The sequence below is a fragment of the Scomber scombrus genome, chromosome 22 (assembly GCF_963691925.1).
Source record: "Scomber scombrus chromosome 22, fScoSco1.1, whole genome shotgun sequence".
Classification (NCBI taxonomy): Eukaryota; Metazoa; Chordata; class Actinopteri; order Scombriformes; family Scombridae; genus Scomber; species Scomber scombrus.
Genome location: NC_084991.1, coordinates 6,854,469 through 6,876,942, shown reverse-complemented (window position 1 = coordinate 6,876,942; position 22,474 = coordinate 6,854,469). Strand labels below are relative to the sequence as shown.

General features: G+C 40.0%; 3 protein-coding genes across 4 annotated transcripts in view; 1 reads left to right on the top strand and 2 right to left on the bottom strand.

Moving 5' to 3' along the window:
- Window positions 1-1,283: 1,283 nt before the first annotated feature.
- mcm10 (minichromosome maintenance 10 replication initiation factor) lies at window positions 1,284-9,791 on the bottom strand. Its single transcript, XM_062443886.1, has 18 exons — window positions 9,628-9,791; window positions 8,649-8,700; window positions 8,272-8,562; window positions 7,940-8,155; window positions 7,689-7,826; window positions 7,344-7,548; window positions 7,019-7,184; window positions 6,746-6,913; window positions 5,067-5,183; window positions 4,773-4,978; window positions 4,381-4,475; window positions 4,016-4,129; window positions 3,087-3,572; window positions 2,633-2,763; window positions 2,396-2,509; window positions 2,096-2,241; window positions 1,526-1,568; window positions 1,284-1,415 (listed from the first exon to the last, which is right to left on the bottom strand). The coding sequence occupies exons 2-18, from the start codon at window positions 8,653-8,655 to the stop codon at window positions 1,335-1,337; spliced, it is 2,724 nt and encodes a 907-aa protein (XP_062299870.1). The 5' UTR covers window positions 8,656-8,700; window positions 9,628-9,791; the 3' UTR covers window positions 1,284-1,334.
- A 376-nt stretch (window positions 9,792-10,167) lies between these two features.
- On the top strand, window positions 10,168-12,396 carry LOC134004660 (THAP domain-containing protein 6-like). Its single transcript, XM_062444011.1, has 4 exons — window positions 10,168-10,280; window positions 10,957-11,149; window positions 11,295-11,402; window positions 11,736-12,396. Exons 1-4 carry the CDS (start codon window positions 10,174-10,176, stop codon window positions 11,955-11,957), a joined length of 630 nt encoding a protein of 209 aa, XP_062299995.1. The 5' UTR covers window positions 10,168-10,173; the 3' UTR covers window positions 11,958-12,396.
- An 831-nt stretch (window positions 12,397-13,227) lies between these two features.
- optn (optineurin) overlaps window positions 13,228-22,474 on the bottom strand; it is a 413,618-nt gene continuing 404,371 nt past the window's right edge. The window contains exons 2-14 of one of the 2 annotated variants that reach the window (XM_062443608.1): window positions 19,836-19,936; window positions 17,364-17,479; window positions 16,907-17,106; window positions 16,618-16,779; window positions 16,326-16,510; window positions 16,048-16,144; window positions 15,720-15,835; window positions 15,351-15,500; window positions 15,119-15,203; window positions 14,870-15,028; window positions 14,633-14,775; window positions 13,889-13,971; window positions 13,228-13,766 (exon numbers count right to left, since the gene is read on the bottom strand). In XM_062443608.1, coding sequence (XP_062299592.1) covers window positions 13,654-13,766; window positions 13,889-13,971; window positions 14,633-14,775; window positions 14,870-15,028; window positions 15,119-15,203; window positions 15,351-15,500; window positions 15,720-15,835; window positions 16,048-16,144; window positions 16,326-16,510; window positions 16,618-16,779; window positions 16,907-17,106; window positions 17,364-17,475 — 1,605 coding nt within the window. In that variant the 5' untranslated portion in view covers window positions 17,476-17,479; window positions 19,836-19,936 and the 3' untranslated portion in view covers window positions 13,228-13,653. Of the gene's footprint in view, window positions 13,767-13,888; window positions 13,972-14,632; window positions 14,776-14,869; window positions 15,029-15,118; window positions 15,204-15,350; window positions 15,501-15,719; window positions 15,836-16,023; window positions 16,145-16,325; window positions 16,511-16,617; window positions 16,780-16,906; window positions 17,107-17,363; window positions 17,482-19,835; window positions 19,937-22,474 lie in introns of those variants that run through there. The other variant, XM_062443609.1, reaches the window with a different exon arrangement.

Below are 22,474 nucleotides of genomic sequence, written 5' to 3'. Positions count from 1 at the left end.
ATATTTCTATCTTCATATCCAATTACATGTGGTTAGATGTAGAGCAAATAAACACCTTTAAAGTTGTGATCATTCTGCTGCATGGATGTGTATTATGATCAATATACTCCCTTAGTTAAAACTCAGCCTGTTTTTAATATGCTCTACATTTCCTGGACGTAGAAATAACCGTCTCCTCTCCTCATCACAATCATTTCTGCCTGTAAGACAGCAGAGATTGACAGCTCCATACTTTAAAAAAAGTGACATGCCTTTAATTAAATGTAATCCAAGATCCCACAGCCAACATGTGCTTGGATTCAATGCTGAACTCATTTCAACTTCTTAACATTAATTAGTGGGACTGTCTTCTGTCAGCAGTGGTGCGTACATATCACAGCTCATCCTAACCACCAACCAGTTGTTCCATAGAAACCAGAAACAAATCATATGCTGCATGACAGAAAAGAGAGAGTAAGTTCATAAATTCTACTTTTTTTCCTATAGTTTATTAGGAATGATCATAATGACGAACACATTTTTCATACTGTAAATGTAAGGAGAGAGGTTTGATTTTTTTTTAAACTGCTTTTATGTATAAAAACTTGGTTCACAATTTTTCAAGTCTGTCCTAAAATAATATAAGTGCCCAAATGAACACTGACACATTTTTCAAACTCCAAAGCTAATATGAGGATTAAACCATCCTAATTAGTCAAATCAAGTCAAGATTTGTTGCAGTTTTGCATTGCAGCTCAACAGGGAAAACACTGTCCAAGGAAACATAGAGAGACTTACTGGTAGATATCCACTGAGCACATGAAGATCTAATGGTTAGAATCAACAGGAGAAAAGATTACAGTAAGTAAAACTGTTTCAGTATTCATCTGGGCACCTTATAACTGTTTTAGGACAGACTTGAAAAATTACAAACCTGTCATCTAAGCTCAACGAAGTATTACTATTGAGTCACAAAATGTAAGAAATGACCTGATGTTGATATTTTAAGAACACGTTTTCCATCATACTATCAGTGTTATTTATATGTATATTTATGTCTGGAACTTACAGAAACATTTTAATCTTATTCATTATTTCCAGACCTGTACCAAACGTATGTGCACGCAGCTTTCATCATTTATATGTTTAATAGTGTCAAGCAGAGTGGAAACAGACATTTCACAAGAAATTTTACAAGTTATTACTTTAATTACAGCATATCTGATATAATTAGACAGTCAAGTATCCATAATTAATAAAAAAGAAACAATATCTACATTTAAAAACATAATTCATGCTGCAACCACGACCAACAGCGTGCAGCTGTGACTGATGGAGGCATCATCAAGGTGCTTTTAGTTACTGTTGAGGAACTTGCCGTGTTCCTCTCCTCGAGTCAGCAGCAGCTCTCCGCCAAGCTTGGGTCCTTTTTTCTCCTGCGATAAATCAAAAAGACAAACATCAACTCTGTTGTCTTTCATAAATGGTCAAATGTAAAAAAAAAAAATGTGAGAGAAAAAAACTGTGTAACAGAGAGAAATTTTACCTTGAGCATTCCATCACGCTCCCATTTAAACAGACCACAGTTACTGAAAAGGTAAAAGAACATGAATGATCAATACAGCAATACTTCTTTGTACACATTTTGGACTTCAACTAAGCATTTAATGACAATTAAACGTTTACTGTCTGTTTTCTGACTTCCACAGAGAATGAATCAAATTCCCTAATCTTTCCTGTCTAGATCAAAGTTAAGATGAAATGAAATATGCCTTTTTATCCCCTTCAGATACCCCAGGTCATATTGTGCAACTATTTAACAAAACATGCCAAAAAAATATAATAATAAATATATATGAAATATATTATATGAAATATAATAATATATTTCCTTGCATTCCTATAGCAAAATCCATCATATTTTCCTCCAATTGTAATATCATGACATCCATGTTTATGCCTGTCTACCCTGTTTCACTTGGAAATACATCGGAATTTAGATACTCTCGAAATTCCGACTTTAAACCTCTCAAAACATTCATGATATTCCAACATATTCTGTAATCTTCTGAATTGCTTGAAATCGATGACAAGAGTACGAGTCAGGGAGTCTCACCTGCAGTGTTTGTTTGGCAGTCTGTCCAGAGCGATGGCTCTCTGTCCACACGGACATTTGAAGAAACGCTTCTTGGCGTCGTGCCAGTGCAGGTTGTGATTCTCCTCCACGCAGCGATCCGCCGGCTTAAAGTAAGTGTAACCACACTGGAAGGAAAAGAACATGGGAAATAACAACTTACTTTTCAAACTTTCTCAGAGGCAGTCAGAGGCTACAAACCATCTCCACAACGCTGTTATTATTTATTTTAATAGTTATTTTATCCCAAATAGGGGCTCATTTAAGTTAAACAGGTTGTACCTTTTTACAGGAGACAGCACGACACTTCATCTCCCTGATGTCCCTCATCTTATCCTCCATCTGCTCCTTCTTCACCAGAACATCAAAGTAGCGCTCCTGCATCTGGTACTCCGCCTGAGAGAGGTGAGATTTAGAAAACAACTTCTTTAACTCAAACAAACCAAGAGTAGAAATCAGATCAGACTTATATCTGCTGTATGAACAACAGTTTATGGTTCCAGTATCTACTCGACATACCGCCTGTAGGACCATTCCGTGGCGAGATTTGGCGTTGAGGATCTTCTGAAACTCCTCCGACTGGATGTATCGGAGCTGATCTCGCTTCTTCTTCTGAGCCGGCTCCTCCTCCTCATTACTGGATGATTCTCCTGCACAGGTGATAAAAAGTGATGATTTTATGTAGAATTTACTGCAACTAAATGCAGAATTTGAAAATGTACTAGTCAAAACCAAGCCTGCAAATTTCTTTCACATTTGGATTTGCACACTTGAACTGCAACCAATAAAATATCGACGTTTATGGTTTCAGCTGCTACAGAAATGATCACTTGAAATCTTAAAATGAATTATTACTGCTAAAAGAGAACAATTTGTAAACTGGTGGAGACTATGTTGTCATTTCATTCTAAGAAAAGTGCCTCAAAATAAGAAAAAAGGAAACTATGTAATTAAAAAAAAGAAGTGTTTGTACCGGTTGGTGAGGTTAGATTCTTCTCCACCCGGGTGATGATCTCATTCTCGTTACTCCTCTTCCTCTTCACGGCGTTGGGGTCTTCTTTTTGAAGCCCCGCCCCTTTGGCTCTCAGCTTCTTCAGAGCAGACAGCTTGGCAGCTGATAGGCTGAGAGCGCTGCGGGCGGGTGCTGAAGGCGGGCTGTTGTCAAAGAACAGGATGTCTTCGCCCTCTGTGAAGCCTCGGCCCAGGGTGGGAGTGTGGGGAGTTGCGGGGCTTTGGGTGGCTTTGGGGACCTCGGAGGCGGCTTTCGGAGACATCAGACCCTCTCGGCCCGATAAGGACGATGACGACGACCCGGCTGAGCTCTGCAGCTTTTTCCTCTGGATCTCCCCCGCTCTCTTCCGACGGCTCTCCAGAAGCTCCCGCTGCCTCTGCTTCTGCTGCTTCAGCAGGTCGGACGCTGAGATGGACTGAACCGGAGCTCCAGACACATCTTTGGGGACTGAGGATGGACAACAGGTCAGTAAAGACACTGTAAACTGTAAACACACCAGCCAATAAAATCTGTTCAATATGGTCAAATTACAAAGCAGATATTCACATATTTTGAGTCATAGTCAAATGTTTTATTACAAGATTTTGATCACTGATTGTTTGATATTGAACTTAAACTCTAAACCAGCAGGTCAGAGGCTAAGATGGACTGAGGTGGAGGCCCAACTGAAAACTTTGGACACTGAGGATGGACAACAGGTAAATGAAAACAAAAAACACTTGCACACCAAGTTACTAATCTAGGAATATAGTCTAGTATTTTAGGCGTTGAGAGGCTCAAAATTTAACAAGAAGCTACTTTGAGCCTTTTGAAGGTAATTTATTAAATGTTTTGATTGTAATTAAACCATAAAGCACTCAAGGGTGATGTCATATTACTGTGTACTTTACCTGATTGTTTGTCCTGAGCAAGGTGTCTCTTGAGCTGCAGAGCACCAGGTGTTGGCATCGTCAACAAGCTCTTGAATTCATTTGAACAACCTGAAACATCTCCGGACTGCAAGACTAAAAGATACACAATGAAACCAAATCAGAAAAAAAGATGTTTGATGTCTTGTTGTAGTAATTCATTTTAGTGAACTGAAGATGAAGCATGTCAGAACAGCTAGAAAAGACTATATAAAAGCAAGTTGAGATAAAGTGAGTTCTGCACAATGAACCCTGGGTGATTCACAGTTAAGATTAATATCACAGAAAGAAAAGATGAAAGGAATATGTAAACGTTGTATAAAACACATGTGAGCATCAGTTCTTACCCAGCTTCTTGGCCTGACTGACGTGCTTAGCTGAGCCTTTGACAAACAGCTTATCCAGAGTCTTCTGTGTGGGTTTGTTCGGTTTGGCTGCCGTTCTGCAACACACACACACACACCTGTTACTGAAAAATGTCAAGCAGCTTTGGTTGTACCCGGTCCCACACTGCATTCCTGGCTTTGTAAGGTGCTGTTAGCTCACACAAACTGACTTCAATGCACACTTTTGAGTCAGCCAGAATCCAAATGGGACAGTGTTGTGAGCTCTGTTAAAGTGTCTCTTTATGATACAGCTACTATGAGTTTATTACCATTTTCAGATCACCTTACTATAAACACATAAATGGAGATGATAAGTATCTCTCAATGACACATTTGTGAGAACGTGCACTCACAGTGATGCGGCGCAGGCGGCTGACGACATGCCGCCGTAGTGGAAGCCGTCCTGACACAGACGCCCCCTCAGGCCGGATCCGGCTCCGCCCTTCCCCTTCACTTTGTTGGGAGCTTTTCCGGAGTACGTCGACTGCAGCTCGGCCCTCTGGGAGCTCATCTTCTTATACTGGGCTTTGACGTGATACTGGCAGAACTGGCACTCGAACTGCAGACGGGAAATAACGGGAGTAAATATTTACAAATGGAACTAAATATGAGAGGGGAAGAGGTGTTGCAGGAGAGGACGGACTCACCATGTTTACGATCTGAGAGCAGGGATCTCCGTTCTTCTTCATGGCCTTGCAGGTGCTGTAGTCCTGAGCTTCACCCAACACCAGCACCTTCTGTGGATGATCCACCGTCAGGCTGACCTGCACACATTCAACACAAGTGATGATTAACTAAAACACAAAGTATGAATACAGTGGAGTCATTTTTGACTGTTACACTTATTGTGTTTATTTTATAGGTTTATATTGTTGTTGTTGTTGTTGTTGTTGACTGATTACAGAAAAGTGAAAAATGCTTGTTATCATTTCCCACAGGTCCATGACATGTATTCAAATGTGGTGTTTTATTCAACCACCAGTTTAAAACCCAAAGTTTCTCTGTTTACTATCGTAAAAAAGACAGAAAAACATCAATTTCCACATTTTGAGATGCTGGAACCAGTGACTGCTTTTTCTGATTTTGGTATTTTTGCTTGAAAAGTGCCTAAAACAATTATATGTAGAAAAAAAATAAATAAATAAATAGCTAAATTGATTTTCAGTCGGTTATAATTTTTTATATTTTTCACCATTTTCCGATATTTGATAGACAACATGTTTAATCAAGAAAATAATTTGTATATTAATCAATGATTTTAAAAAAGTGTTATAATACTGTTGCAAAATATGCACTTCTATATGAAGACAATAATTTTATAACTTAAACACTGCTGTTCAAAATTTCTTGACACTTTTAGATAAAGAAGAAGAAGAAGTGGAAGAACGAGGACAACAACAGCTGAAAATAAGATGAGCATCAGTGAAAATATAAATGGTCGAAATACCTCAAAACAATTGTTGCCCTACAGGTAAGAAAATTCTGATTTAAACTGCAAGTTAATTACAATATAGTTGTAATATCAAATTCATATTGGAAGACTAAACGCTTTGTGTGAAAACTGTGACAATAATAGAAATTAACGCTCGCTCCCTATTTTCGGAAATTAGGTGCTTTGAACTCTATGTGCCCTCTTTGAGTGGTGAGTGGTGAGTGTGTGACTGTGTGTGTGTGTGTGTGGTTTGCAGTTGTAACCAGCTTTCTTTGGCCTTCCTCACCACACTGCTCTCCTAAACACTTCACTTTGTCATGCAACAGTCTGTTTTCTGCTTTAACTAACAGACGCTTCAGCTGCCAAACCAGTCAATAAAAAAACTCACAAAACAACAACAAATTAACTGTTCAATAAAAACAAAGTTATCACTTTACCGCTCATAAAAACTACAGTCTGTGTCACTGCAGTCTTTTAATATCTAAACATAGAGGTGGTGAAGTTTATATTTAAGCAAAAGTTTAAAAAAAAAAGACTTCTTACAAAACAACTGCAGTCATTTTGGGTGATTTTTCTGATGCTTAAAGCTACAGTGCATGACAGAAACTAAAATTAATCATTGCAAATTCTACATTCTTCCTCTGCTGGATCTGTATTCCAACTTCTAGTTTATTCCATGACTTCAAAAACTAAAGGCAGGTGACGGGACCTAAAGATGAAGCGTCTGGAGGCTGTTTTAGTGCAAACTTCAGCTTGTATCTCACACATTAATGAACTATAATTATCAGAATCACTTGAAAATCCAATTTAGGGACCTTTAAATGTCATGTAATTCAGATTCAGCCAGTAGACAGTAATGAACTGAATGTTAAGATGTGCAGACTGTGTGCTCACCCCGTCATATCCATCTTTCTGTTTCATGGGGTTCGGGTTGAGGAGTCCGATGACGGTGCCCGGCTCCGTCTTCCAGTGCTCTTTGTGGACTTCCCCGAATAGAAGGAGCGATACGTACACTTCCAGGTTATGGAGGTCGTTCAGCTTCCAGATGCTGAAGGTTTTACCCTGCGGGGTGGAAGTGCTTAAGTCAGCAATCGCAGTGTTTCTGTTTTTAAGATTTGGGTAAATAAAGAGCAACGAAAGCATCAACAACGAAGAGCACAGACTTACGCTGCTGTTACTTTGCGGCGTGGCCTTGTTGACCAGCACGGCGAACGTCACCCAGTCGACGTCCTCCAGCTTCTCCCGAGTCAAACGCTCCGGCACCTGCGACAGGCGGATCATGCGCCGGTCGGCCATCTTGCGGTCCATCTCGCAGGAGGAAACTCTCGGTTTTCTGAAAACAAGAAGAAGAAAACTAAGATTAAGATGGGAACGCTTGATAGAAAAACCTGGATTTGTGCGAGTGTGTGTGTGCGAGTGTGTGAGTGTGTGTGTGTGTGTGTGTGTGTGTTTGTGTTTGTGAGTCAAATTCAGGCATCTTCAGTATTCTGACCTGAGCCTCAGCCCGGAGTATTTCTCAACAGCTACGTCTTTAGGAAGAGGAGGAAGAGAGGTGGGTTTAGGCTGCCCTGCTGATGCAGCCGGTCTGCTCTGAGCTGCTGGAGGGGAACGCAGAGGAGGAGTGGTGACCTTACTGGTGCTCTCTACTGGCTGGAAGGTGCTGCCGATCTTTATCTCCACCAGTGGTCCTCTGTCTTCTGACGGATAAACAGTGAGGAAAACACTCTCAGATGAATGTGCATGAGGCATTTTAAACATGATGTAGTGTTGATTTCAAATATGTAATGGGCCACAAAACTAGAGGAGAAAAGTTGCTGTTATTTAGTGTAAGTTGTACCTGGTGACGTGCTGGGTTTGGGTTGGTGAGCCACTCTGGATTTGGATTTGAAGGAGTCAGCGATGTTCAGCTGAGCAGAGAAATCAGAAGACTCCTGGAGCTTCACACTGCCTCCTCTGACTGGAGTGGATGAAGATGCTATGAGAGACAAAGGAAGCAGATTGTCTTTGTCTTTAGGGACTGCTTCTACACTTAATTGTAAAATAAAGCAGCAAAACTGTCCACTTTTGTATGCCAAGCAAAAGTAGTACCTGCTTGTGTCTTTGTCTTCTGTACAGTAGCAGCTGGTTTAGCTTGAGTCACTTTGGAGACAGGCTTTCGGGGAAGTGTTGGTTTGGGGGTTGTTGGTTTGGGACCAGTAGAGCTCCCTGCGGTTCTGACTGTAGAAGATGAGGTGGGAACTTTCTGGCTCGCCTCCAGCTGCTGCTGCAACCGCTGCATCTGCTCCTGCATCCGCCTCAACTCATCTGAAGACACGAGGATGTGGTGATGAACAACATCCAACAAGTAACTTTTAACTGAGCTGAATTACACTTTACAACAACTAGAAGTAGATTAAAAGTGAAACTGCTGCAGCACAAACCTTGTAAATCCTCTTTGGACTTGTTCAGGCTCTCACAGGCTTGTCCTCCACTTTCTTTTTCTTTAGCGTCTAATTCTTCATTTTCAATGTCGTCTACGTCCCCAAAAAGATCCAACAATTCATCTTCTGTCTTCTCCACATCTTGTTCCTCGGCGCCCTCTTTGTATTCTTCCTCTTCATCGTTGTCAAACAGGGCGTCCAAGTCGTCTGCCTGCTGCTGACCGTCCTGTTCCTCTTCGACGCCCTCGCTCTCAGCAAGCAGGGACGTCAAAATGTCCAGATCATCTTCACCTTGACAGAAAAAGACATGACTTATGTCTGAACTTCTAATAAAGTTGTACTCTTGATTGTTTTAAATCTAATATTACTGTACTTACTGTCCATTTTAGAGATGTAAACAGTGAGGCAGATTTCAGATGAGCTGGTGACCTACAGAAAGGCAGACACTTACTGTTAATAACATTTGAAAGTAAAGGAAAGCTGCTATTGTAACATTAATTGTAGATCCACATGCCTGACCTGCTTTCTCTCTAGAAAAAACCTTTACAATATAATTCAATATTTCAAATTTCCCTGAACAGTCTGACTCAGTCTTAGTCTTAGAGTTCCGTTAACACACACAATAAAGGTTAAACAGCTAAAAATTTAAAACTGATGGTCAATCAGTACATGCAGTATTTACTTTGTTACATATCCAAATTTATGTTCAAATCAATTTTATACATGGTGCTTGTAGTTTGTAAATGTTTCACACACTCAGCTTTAAAGTATCCTAATGCACTGATGCCATTTGAAATGTGGACAGGTGTGTCTTCTTGCACTAATAACACAAATCAAATTCTAATGTTCTCTCCATGGACAAGTATTCAATCACACTGCATTACACTGTATTAAATGGCATACTATTGTAAGTTATTGACTATAGTGTCAGCCATGCCTGAGCCATTATGTTCTGAAGTAGAGCAAAAAATCACACTACATTTGTATTAACTTTGTGAAGAGCTACTTTCACCACATAAAAATGTGCTGCAAAATGTATATAATGTCTGTTCAGTAAATGTAGTGCTAATGGCTTGGCCTCATCACTTTTTCTCAAAGCACAGAGCATAGTGACAAAAACTTGTGATGGGATGTTGTTTTCCTGTATGGCAGCACAGTCCCAGCTGTGTATAATGCCCTGCAAACAGTGTCTGTCCAGTGTAGCACTAAGCTGTTCAGGCTAAATTGAGTGTTGTAAATTGAGAGTTACAAAGACACAGTTCAACATCTAACATGGTAAAAAAAAAAATAGTTCTTGGCGAATGTCCAAATGAAACCTTTAAGTATTAAATACGGGTTAGCTGAGAGCTGACTTACCTCAGGGTATAAAGTTGCAGCTTTGCGTCCTTTAACAGCTTTAATGCAGCTTTGACTGATTTCTACAACCACGTACAACACGTCAATATATCGTTCGTATGCCAGTAATTAACACCGCATAAGTTATGTAGAAACGATTGGGTTATATTTTATAAAAATGCCACATATTAACAAGCTTCACAAACACGGAGCAGAGCGAGGGAGAAAATCCAAACTGGCGCTAAACGAAGGACCCTGTTGTGTTGTCAGGTTTACTGCCAGGCGCCCGATGATTTGCCTGACTGGAAAAAAAGGTTTCTGCGTCGAATATTAGCTTCTCGACCCATTTTTAACGACTACACTACATTAAATTAAACACTTATACATGTTAAAACGAATAAAGAAAGGTGAATTACTCTTGACATTGTGTTTGCTGTAATATTTGTTGAGGCCGTCTTTAGACATCTAAAAGGCGTGTCTATAAACGAGGGAAAACTGGTGCCTTTCACCATAGATATATATACTCATCGAGCGCAGAGTCAAACGTCGACGTCACCGCCATATTGGATGTGGCAAACTTTACAGATCGAGAAGATGCCACATTCATGTTCAGCTTGGAGATGTACTAACCGTTTTACGGTCGAAACCAGATCGCACGGGATTACCTTTCACAGGTTTTGATTGTATTTGGTCATTATAACATTATTTTGAGAACAGAATTTGCTTATTTTTTGGATAATACTGCGGAGTTCAGTGCATAATACTATGACTTCCCGCGGTGAAACCAGCCTTCAAACAACTAAGAACTCTAATAATAAGTTTTTGAGACAATACCTTGTAAATACCCTATGTCCCGGTAAAACAAGGAATACACTTATTTATTTTACTTACTTTATTTTTTACTTTACTTTATTTATTATTAAACTTGAAATATCAGCGATTAGAACAAAATTCTTAATTTTCCAGTTCGAGGTAGAAAACTGTTATGTTTATGGCACAAATGTAGCAGCTGTTTTATGAGTGTGAGGCTGTTCAGAATTTATGGAAATCTCTCCATGATCTGATGTCTTCCAAATCCATAAATGTGGATTTCCTGTCCTTCCAAAAATATTTAGATGAATATGTAGTAAATAACCTAATTATGGTCTCTCTCTTTTTCAAAGGTGCCTTAAGAAGATAGATAATGCTCATGCTAAGAAATTGTATTCACTTATGGTTACATTTCAGCTGTGCTAAACCCCTTGCTTTTTCTTTTATTATTGTATTTGTTCATTCGGTTTTTTTTTTTCTTTTAATATATTATTTAAAACATATTTGTTTACCTAAGTACTCTGATTGTTATTTGCCTAGGTTTCCCAAAGATAAAGGGCTGAGAAAGCAGTGGGAAACAGTTCTCAGAAGGGAAGGGTTTTCTGCTACCCCGTCATCAATGCTCTGCAGTGAGCATTTCAGACCAGAGGATTTTGATAGAACAGGTCAGACAGTCAGGATCAGAGATGGATCAATTCCTTCAGTCTTCTGTTTCCCAGCTCATCTCCAACGGGTAGGTGTATCACTAGACTGTAAGGATCAGATAAGTCAGTGCAACACTATGCTGAAAATGTTTTTCCCGTCCGAATGTGAAAGAATCACTGATGTATTTTGTATTACACTGTGAGATAATTTAAATATGTTATCTTTCACTTTAGCCTGTGCCTACCAGGACCTCTCAAACCTCAAAGAAGGCACAAGAGACCCTGTCAGAGGACTGTTCACAGCTCGTAAAAGAGAACGAACCCCTGCCTGTGCCTAATGTTGTGAGTACTAAGTACTAGCTATACCTCAAACAGCTGTGAGCAACATGATCCTGGTTATACTCAAACCTCTTGTCACCCCCACCCCCTTCCAACACCTCCCACTCTCTATCAGTCTTTCAGACAGACTCACGTACACACATGCGCATATATTGAAACATGTCCTTGACACACACACACACACACACACCGTACTGGCAGTACAATTGAGGAGTGATGAGTTAAGAATGTGGGAAAGTTGACAGCACATTGTACTAGCAAAGATGTGATGTACTGTGACCGAGTGATGTAATTTAAATATGACTTGTAATATTTTCATCCTTGTTTTTCTACTAGGACCACTCCTATACACTGCCTTCATCACCTGACGTTCTGAGGGCCAGACTCAGCGAAGCCTTAGCTAGGGTGGAGAGTCTGGAAAGAGAGAAGAGGAATGCCAAGGACAGAGAAAGGAGGGCAAAGAACACTGTTTGTGGTCTTCTGGAGGATCTCAGGGCGAAGAAAGTTATAAATGAAGAGTTGAAAGAGCGGCTTGATTTATACTCAGGTAAAATGTAAATATACATTTGGAGACAATTACAATACATCGGTTTGGTGCCTACGTGAATCCTAAACATATAGGAGTAATTAACGTTCATAATCATCAGAAAACGTTACATACGTTGTTTTTGGTATCTATTTGTTCCCCAAATATATTACTGCGTGTGTGAATGGATAAATGAGAGGCATTAACTTACAGCACTTTATAGAAAGGTGGTTTATAAAGTTCACTCCATTAACTTGTATTAGTTCACGGGGCAGATCTGCCACATCCAATATGGCTGACGCACTGACGTATCGCAGCAACGGGCCAACCCGCTCGATGAGTGCCTGGTATTAAAGGTGCAGTGTGTAGAATTTAGTGGCATTTAAAGGACTTGCAGAAATGGAGTGTCATATATTTTATTATGTTTTCATCAGTGTGTAATCCCCTGAAAATAAAAATGGTTGTGTTTTTGTTAGTTTAGCATGACTCCTTTTTTCCCTACAGAAGGGTGTGGGTCCGCTTTCCACAGAGAGTTGCTTAGTGGCACATGAAGCCAAAAGAGCCACTTCCTGCTCTAAAGAAGTAAATAACCCAGATGAACACATACTGCACATGCTCATTTCATGCTTCTTGATAATATTAGGTGATTTAGCATATTAACTCTTTAGTCTGTAGAATTGTAATAGCATTTTTCAAATTATGCTGATGGAGTATATTTTAGTTTGTATATTAAGATTAAACAATCCATGTGAAAATTTTGCAGGCATAGTTGTTTCCTGCTACAACCACCAGGTGTTGCCAAGTCAGAGACTTTAAAGTTCCATAGGGACAGGAATTTGTAAATAATTTTATTTGCCTTCACAGAATTACAACACAGGATCTACAGAGAATCCACTAACGTTGGAGCCTCCAGCATGTACATTCAGTATACAAATGCTGTCACTGACAGTGATGATTGTTGATTATATTAAGTTAAATATATTATGATCATACTCTGCTTATTGCCTGGTATCATCTGCAGAGTCAAAATAAAAATATATATCTACAAAATAAAGTTCCTATAAGGTACATGCTCCTTTCTCTACCCACACCAACAACCCAATTATGAGCTAAATTATCATTTTCAAGCAAAAAATAAAAGGAATTACTTTCAATTTCACAAGGAAACTACACACAAAAAAAGGGGGGGAAAAAGCAACCTTCAGCAACCAAATACTTGGTACATAAATGCAACCTGCAAAGGCTCAACTTTGGTTGACTATATTATGTGCGTACATGACAGGCAGATAGTGAAGACTGAAATCTTGTCAAAAATTCTGCTTTAATATTCCAGCCTTGTTACTCCTTACAGAATTTCTTTATCAGCTAGATTTCAGTCATTACAGCAACAAATAGGAAAATGTGCCAGATGACATGGGGCTAAATTACAGAGGATGTGTCGTTTTCTGAACTATTCCAAATCAAATTCAAATGGCAAATTTACAAAGAACTAGAGATGGCCAACTGATTTCCAGACTTGCTTCTCATGTGTAGGATCCCTTGATACACTTTCTACTTTAATTCTACCAAAAAGCAAAGTGTTCCCCTCCTAGAATGAACATCGCTGAGTTTACCGGGGATCTATGGAGTGTCGTCACAGGGATCACAGAAGAGGTGCAGGTCAAAGCAGAGGAAGACTCAGATTAAAGTGCTAATGTAGCTGTTGTGAATGCTTATAATGATGACAGTCTAGTTGATGCAGTCCATGATGTGAATCTGCAGGGAGTCCAGGTCTGGAAGGATCTCGTTGCACTTTGGACAGGCGTGTTCGGGAATGTTCCCCTGATGCTGCCAGTCAGTGCCTACAATACAGAAATACAGTGTGTTACATACAGATGTTCCAGTTAGGCTCTCAAGTCAGTATTTCCTCTCAGACTGTTGTATAGATTCTACGTTCAGGGCAACAAAAAAAAGCAGCTTTTACCTCTTCCAACCAGACTTGCACCAGCTCCGTGTGGACTTCCTCCGATTGACCCATGTCTCCTCTGCAACTCATTCAGTGACCGCCTATTGAGAAAGACACATCATGTCAGGATATTGCACAAATGTGTCACTTAGCAGTAAATTTGTTAAATTTCAGGGTGCTTTCAAACACTGGTGAAAACTGCACAACTGGACTGAGACCAGCTGAAAAAGTGGTTCATTCAATGATAGTAACTATTAAATCGTGAACTGTCGATAAAGCTATCTTTTAAGCCATCCATATAAGCAACATATGGTATATTGTTTACACAAAACTGTCAGGTAACCGCGATAACAAACGTGTGTGGATGTTACCTGATACATCAGAAAGTGAAGAGTAGATGGACCACGTGTGCTGTGTTTGTGTCATACAGTTGATCAATAAAACGTGTACAGTACAAGATGCCTCCTTACTATTTATGATGTACAAGGTCCAGTTACAGTCTGGACTATCTAACCATGCTGATCAGTTAACTCATTGTGAGCTGAATGCAATGCAAATGCAACATGAATCTTATTTCCTCACATGCATCTACACAGCAATGGTGATGAAGAATGACTGTCCAATGAATAATTGATCTGTTGGTCTGTATAACTTTACGTTTACCAGTCTTGGTTTGTTTGTAAAAAGCCAGTGTGAATTCGATCCGGAAAAGAACTACTATGTGTAGAAATCGGCTTTCGTCCTGTTTTTTCTATTCCTCACCTGCCCAGTGAGTCCATCTCTTCCTGCAGCTGGTTGTTCTGCTTCTTCACAAACTCCAGCTGAGCAGCCAGTCGCTCCCTCTCCTCGTGAAGTTTCTCCCTCGCCGCTCGCTCAGCGTAGAAGTCTGAGGAGTAGACCTCCGCCTGCAAAGAGAAGACAAGAACAAAAAAAAGCATGATGGCCACCTTGAAGCTGCAGCACATCCTGGACATAACCAAAGTCATTTAACACACTGACCTGGGCTTGGAAGACAGATATTGTCTCCATTTCCTTCTCTTTCTGGAAGATCTCCTGCTTCATGGCATCAATCTTGTCCTGTTTAGCAGCCAGGGCTTCTTCGGCAGCGTTCAGTCGCACCTGCAGATCATCCGCCACCTCCTTCTGCACCAGCTGAGACTGCAGGACCAGAGGACGACATGTCAAACACGCCCGGCTCAGATTTCTCTATTAGGTGTAAAAGCGTCTTCATGTACTATAAAAAGTTACCTCTTTCTTTTTCCTCTCCTCCTTGAGCTCATTGTAGTCTTCAAACAGCTTGGTGTAGGCATCCTTCAGTTGGGCCAGGTTGGTCCTGTGAGGAAGGGGATTACCAGTGACTCAGAGTCTACATACAGGCTAATCACTGATGGGAAATGAACTCTGATGGTGACTTGACAAAAATTCCAATGCTAATCATGTGTCATATACGTATATATATACACATGTGTGGCTTTCTGACCTCTCCTCCCCAGCTTTCCTCTGCTCCATCAGGCTCTGGGCCTGCATGCTGTCCAGCTGCAGCTTCAGCCGGTCGTTCTCCGTCTGAACGGCCTGCTTTTCCACCAGCTGAGCCTTTAGAGTCACCACGTCCTGCTCCACATCCCGACATCTGGACACAAGAGGTAAAAATATATAAGCAGATGAAGAAGAAGAATATGGACATCAGATAAAAGAGGAAACATCTGCATATGTTTTGGGAATGCCTTTTTTTTTTTGTTTAGCGATCCTCTGATGTTCTTGTGATGTTTTTGTCAGTTCAGGAATGAAAAGCCTGCTTCTTTGCTAGATGTTCTGCATTTTGAGGTATGATAGTGTGAGTTTGTCTGACCTGTCCTGCAGGTTCTTCTTCATGCCTTCTGCTTCATCCAGCTTGCTCTGGGCCTGCTGCAAATCTTTGAACAGCGTCATCATCTGAGACTTCAGGTTCTCTACCTCAGACGCCGCCTGAAATATTCCAGGAATCGCACACAAACACAAACAAACACATTACAATGGGAAAGATAAAGCATTCCAACTCTGATGCCAGCTTTCAAAGAAGATCAATCAAAGTAATGGTGGTATTAGAGAATGTAAAGCCATTTGAGGCCAGTGTGTGATTTTAGGCTATAAACGTAGCTGTAAATGTGACTTACTTTACTTAGATACTGAGTAAATACCTTCTCCTGCTGCACAGAATCCTCCTTGGGTTCTGTAATCGGCAGGGTCTGAATTGATTCATCTACGTTACTCTTCTTCTCCTCCAGGTCTCTAATCCTGTTAAATAATATGGAGGAAAATGTGAGAAATTGTACAAGATAAATTTAGTACTACAAATCAGAAAAATGAATAAAACAGTAGCACAGGCTTTCTCCTGATGCTGACGGTGACAGTACATCATGACAATCTGTCTCAATTAGGGGTGAACTGTTCCTTTAAGCAGATGGTGGTCCTCTACCTGGCAGTGGAAGCCCGCAGCTCGCCCTGCAGCCGCTCCACCTGCTGCGTCTCGTTCCTAAGGGACTGCAGCAGCTGGCTGACCGTCATCTCCTCGCTGTCCAGCCGGGACGCCGTCATGCTCAGTTCGGGACGTTTGCTGCGCCTGGCACCGCAGGCGTCGTGCACACCGTCGATGCCTTCATCCTGAGATGATATTACACATTACCCAGTTAGACGCATGATTTTCTGATGTCTTTACAAATATAAACAAGATATGAAGTTGTTTTTTTTGGTGGTGTGTCACTCCTCACCGACACCTTGATGATCTCGATGAAGGAGTCATCGTTCGAGTCCTGGTCGGCCTTCAGCTGCAGCTCAGAGTTCATGGCCACCAGGTCGTTCTTCTCAGCCTGAAGGCGCGCCACATGGGCACGCAGGGCTTCCATCTCTGCGCTCTGATTGGACGCTGCTGCCTGGAAAATGACATCACACATCACTCACATTGAATATTAACCAGTTAAAATGTTGAGATCATGACTGATGTCAGAAAATGCATCACATCAAGCAGGATAAGAAGCAGAATCAGGGTTACTTTCTCACCTGCGAACCCCCTGGAGCTCCGCCCGGCCCTTCCGTCTTCTTGTTCAGCTCCTGGTTTTGGATGGTCAGAGCCTCCATGTGGCCCCGCGCCTCCTCCAGCTTGCTCTCTAAGAAGCCCCGCTCCTCCCGCTGCTTCTCCCGCCACAGCGTCAGACCCTCGAAACGCTCCTTCATGGTCAGGTTGGTCTGACGCAGGGCCTCTGGGAGAGACGGAGAGAGAGGATTTGAATTCCTTTCTAAAAGTAGTAAAATCACTGATACATCAATATTACTGGAATGTTCTCTGTTCATCTTTGGACCCCTTAAAATAACCCAGGAGTCACTTTGAAACTCTGAAACGAGCTATCAGCAACACAAAGCCAACTACACTTTGACCCAGACAGCGTGGTATCATCAGCATATTAAGGAGCAACATTCTTTCATCCACCGCCACCCTCCTCCCAACACCTCCCCTCACCTTTCAGATCACGGTTCTCCTGGATGAGGATATTCATCTGCATCAGAGTGTCCTCCAGCGTGCCTGGAGAGCGAGCGATGTCGCCGTTCATCACGGGGCCTCCAGACGTCATGATTCTAACGGGAAGAAATAGAAGGTCTTTTAAGTGCTTTGAATACCGGTGTAACAATTACAATCAGGATATATTACATCATCATTTTAGCTCTTGTTTCATCTTGTCTGTGATGCACACATGAATCCAATTTTCTTGCTGTGTGAGGAAACAGGATTGTGGATGGAGAGGCATAACTTTGTGTCTAAATAAAGCACTCACAAGCGTCGCAGCTATTATTAGTTTAGAAACCCCCCCTCTACTTTTACCGTGTCCAAAATCACTGCATCAATCTGTCCACTAAGTGCTGTGTCAGGGCTTTATTATCAAATCCACTCTGCTTGCTTTTATTGAGAGAATTTCCAAATCATTGAAACTCCATACCACATTTTCACTGCTACCACGCACTCAGGCAAATTATCACACACACACACACACATACACACACAAACGCACCACTAGTGCAAAGTAGGAAGAAGGAAAACATGACAGGAATGAGGAAAGTAAGATAGCAAATGACATTGAAAGAGAGGGAGAGAGAGAGAAAAGGGGGTTGAAATGAAGAGATAAAGAAGAAAGTGAAGTAACCAAGGGGAAAAAAGGAAAGAAGAGGCCTGATGAAGAAAACAATGAAGGAGGTACAAAGTTAGGGAGGAGCTGTAACTTTAAGCTTTGATTTTTATTATTATTATCATCTTTTAAATGTTACTGCAGTGCCACCATTACATTAGTGGATGTCAGGTTATGAAATGTATTAAATAAAAGCAGCAAAAAGCATCAACCCTTTAAGTTTGTGATTAACTGTGTCACATGTATTTCTATATTTCATGATATTTGTGTTGGATTTGAAGTTATTTGCTATTTGAAATGTTAGCATATGTGTATTTTTTAGCCAAAAAGGTGTAATATATGTGGCTCCTGTGTTATCCAACTAACTTGATTGATTTGCTCTATCTCTCTCTTACACACTCATACACACTCCTCAAACCTGTGCCACTTATAAATTCAAAAATACCACTTTTCACGAAAGGTGGCAGACGGTTGTTATATTGATGCCTTTTCTCTGAAATATTAACGTGGAGTGCTTCTCTGCAGCACTGTTATCTATGTGAAAATGTACGTAAACAAAGCCACCAAGCTAACTGGCTAACAATATAATCTAGGTTTAAGACACAGGCCTCAGATCATGTGATTCTTTACAGTAATGGTACTGATTACAAGATAAATGTAATTTATTGGAGAATGCACTTTGACTACAGCCGTCCGTCTCCACTTTACTCATTATTTGGTTAAAGAGCTTAACGAAACAGAAATGACAATTGCATGCAAGAGATCCCAAAGTTGAAATAAACAATGAGTGGTAGTTATACATATTTGAATTAGTCATAAGCTTTTTAACATCTTCATATACGTGATCTGGGGGTCTAACCACTTCCTCTGGATGAAACTGCAAAATGTATGCATTGTTTTTCTCATGCTTGTATAACCAGATGGAAAGTCAAAGTGAAAGTATAAAACTACCCATGCAGGAAATGACATCATGTCTGTTATAAATATTCTGTAGGAGGACAACCAACCCCCCCCCCCCCCCCCCCCCCCCCCCAACCCAGACCCCTGCTAGGCTGTCCCTCCCTCATTTAATAACACTTCCTACCCCTTGAAAGTACCTCTTAATCTAAAAAAATATGTTCTAGACTCTCTATTAGAAATGTGGAGATTTCAGAATGGATTGTTTTTTTTAGATTTGTACTAGATAAACTATAATAAATTCATATAAAATTCAGTAGCCATCACTTCTCCTTCTCATTGTCTTATCTTGTGTGATTTGTTGTCAGTATATCACTTGAAAAACAGCTGTATGCTGACATCACCAGTGAGTCAGGGCCTGACCATGAAGCAGCAGAACAGGAGCACACAGTCAGTAAAAACCTTATTATCTCATCAGCAGCAGGTCACATGATAATGACATTACATTAACTTAATAAAGCAGTATGCTGCGTTACAGACTATAATCCACCACAGCCCTCACACTATATCCCAATCTCTATTAAAGAACTTGTTATGATTTTATATTTATGTGTCAGAGGTTTAAAATGCAGCGTTGCTTAGTTTAATCATACTTAAGTGACAGCAGCAGAAAAATACCACTTTACAACCCTCATAGACACACTATCTCCATGTATTCATCTTTATATTACTTTTTTTGAGCTATTTCTTTTAGTGACATGTTACTTTCGTTTTCCTTACCTGGGCCTGTCCACTGTGCGACTCTTGGTAAACACAGAAAAGTTAAACAGAGTCTTACACAACACGGATGTTGTTGTTGTGAGCCAAACTGCGTCACAGCAAACATTAAAAGTAGTTGAAATGTTTGAGCTCACCTGCTGTCCACTCCGAGTTAAACACAGTCCGAACGTCCGCTGAACAAACACATAGAAACAGTCGTTCGAGAGGCGAAACGTGAGGATCTGCCTTTGGGTCGCTATTGCTGCTTATGGTTTACAGCAGCGTCAAGTGAAGAGACGTGTGGACAGCACTTCCGCTTAGTGTTTTCGAAGTAAAATCACTTTAACGATTTGAATATTTTCTTTGAAATATTTTTAATTATTCTATTTCTTTATATTTGGTGTATTATATTTGTATTATTATATTATATTATTTTTTATATTTTGGAATATTTTATTTCTTTGTACTTTGTTTTAATTCAACAGTATTTAAGATCAATGAATAAATAAGCAAAAATCGAATTTATTTATTAATGATTTAACACTCAAAAACTCAGCAAATCTGCTTAAAGGTGCAGACCAACATTTACTGCAGGTAATACACTGACTATGGATAAGTACTTCATACAATCCCACTTAAGAAAGCGAACTGTCACTATTTTTTTTTTTAATTATTATTATTTTTTTATTTTTTTATTATTGTTCATTTTATGTACATTTGTCTCTGTGGCGTGTGTTGTCATAATATATCTATATATATATTTATTTATTTTTTTAAATCTTTTCTTTTATCGTCAATGTTTGATTGTATAGTTATGTATTCTAATGGAAAATTCTAAATAAAAAATGTAACCGTCCCTTTATAGTTTAAGGCTTTATCTTGAAGGCTGATTTCACGTACTTCCCGTTCACTTTGGCCTTATTGCCGCCAGCCGACGCAGTCTGGCTGGAGTGTGTTTGCATTGGTTGTCATTTCCTTGAAGTGTCGTCGCAGAGCAGAGAGCAGAGTCTGAACTGCGGCTGCGTATCAACAGAAGCTGGACAGACCGCTCCATCCGCATGGGTTACATATCAGTGAAGGTCTGACAGCTCACAGCGGGAAACCCCCACAGCAGTCACCTGGCTATTAGTCACTAAAGGAAAGTCAGGAGAATACCACTTACTTTCCACCCTACTGTACAGTAGTCCATTAAAGCGAATGTGAAATATTACATGTTTATTTTATATAGGCTGTTATATAATACATTATATAACGTTCACTGGAATTATTCCTCTCGTATTCCTCTTTGTTGCTATTCTGATGAGTGTCCGCTAGATTGCAGTGCTGTCTAAGAAAAATCTATATCAGTGTCTCTGTTTACCTCTGAGACTGTGGTGAAATGAAAGAGATTAGCAGCAATAATATCATACAGGTCTTAATGACAAGTTGTCTTCATTAAATTATTATTATTAGTATTATTATTATGATTATTATTATTATATCATTATTATTATGTTGTAATTTATGTTTTTATTACCTTTTTCAACCATACAAACATAATAACAGACAGGAGCAGCTACTATAGCAAATCAATGAATTATAAGTAAATCACAGGAATAATTATAAGTATATTATAAGTAACAGAACAAACAGAAGCAAACAAACAAACTACATCTGGACAAACAGAATTAGCTACAAGTCAAAGAACAAACAAATAAACTGTGGAGACAAGTTAGAAAAAATAAAAGATGAGGGGAGGTGATTAGAAACTTAGAAACTCCACCAAACTTTCCTTGGTAATTATTAGTCCTTGTGATTAGAGCTTCAATAGACGTAATGTCTGATGTATGGGCATTTGTAAGCCAAGCTTGTGTGCTGACGGATATAATAGAGACTATACAGTATTTAAAAAAGGAGCAGCTGATGGACTCACACAATCACACAGGCTTACATTAGTCATTTGAAATAAAGTCATCCTATGTGTGTTCTACTGTTATAGACTTCTATTATAAATCAGTCATCAACTGTGAAATCCAGATTAGTCATTTGAAACCCTGGCATCTTCCCACAGTCCGCTGTAATCCCAACCAAACACTGGGACCTCTTTAAGGACTGAAAACCCCCCTCAAGACCAGCAGTGTCTCAAAAACGCTCAAGAACCCCCCAATTAAAACATGTAAAAGTCATTGCAAACATCAGTATTTCATCAACAACCTGAATCACACATGGACCAAGTATTCTAGATTACTTTCTCAGAGACCTCTATAAGTCACACCGAGCCCCCTGCAGTCCCTGGAACTCCCTGAAATTCCCTCAGGAATCCTCAAACCCCACCTAAAGTTCCCCTTAAACCTGCCCAAGCACCCTATCAGTGGTCCTTAACCTCCTCAAGGAAACTCAGAAGAACTTATTCTGGATGCTCTCCCATATCAGAGACTTAGCTACTTCACTATGGGACTGACCCCTTATAGTCCTGTAGGATGCTTTCAATGCTATGTGGGAAAAACAGATTTTCTAATAGCAAGTTTCACAAGAATTTCACCCAACCACAGACTTTCTGAGTTTTAGTTTAAAGATGAGTTTGAAATCAACATAAAAGAAAAACACTATTTAAAAAGTAATGTTTCAAGGTTTGTCAGAATAACCATTATTAGGCTAATACTATTCATTTATGTTGAATTTGTTATGTTTTATGTTCAAAATCTTTATGTTCATCAAATTTATCAGCCTCATCAGTTTTTTTTAAATGGCACTTAAATGCACCGACCGGCCCACATGGAGAGCTCACGTCGGAGCTTCGCAGCAGTCCTTAAAC

Coding starts and splice junctions, on each gene's coding strand:
- mcm10 (XM_062443886.1), bottom strand. Junction 2,242..2,395: donor GTGCTGTCTCCTGTAAAAAG/GTACAACCTGTT, acceptor TTTTCCTTCCAG/TGTGGTTACACTTACTTTAA. Junction 1,569..2,095: donor CTGCCAAACAAACACTGCAG/GTGAGACTCCCT, acceptor TTACCTTTTCAG/TAACTGTGGTCTGTTTAAAT.
- LOC134004660 (XM_062444011.1), top strand. CDS start 10,174: ATGTGGCAAACTTTACAGATCGAGAAGATGCCACATTCATGTTCAGCT. Junction 10,281..10,956: donor CACGGGATTACCTTTCACAG/GTTTTGATTGTA, acceptor TTATTTGCCTAG/GTTTCCCAAAGATAAAGGGC. Junction 11,403..11,735: donor CCCTGCCTGTGCCTAATGTT/GTGAGTACTAAG, acceptor TTTTTCTACTAG/GACCACTCCTATACACTGCC.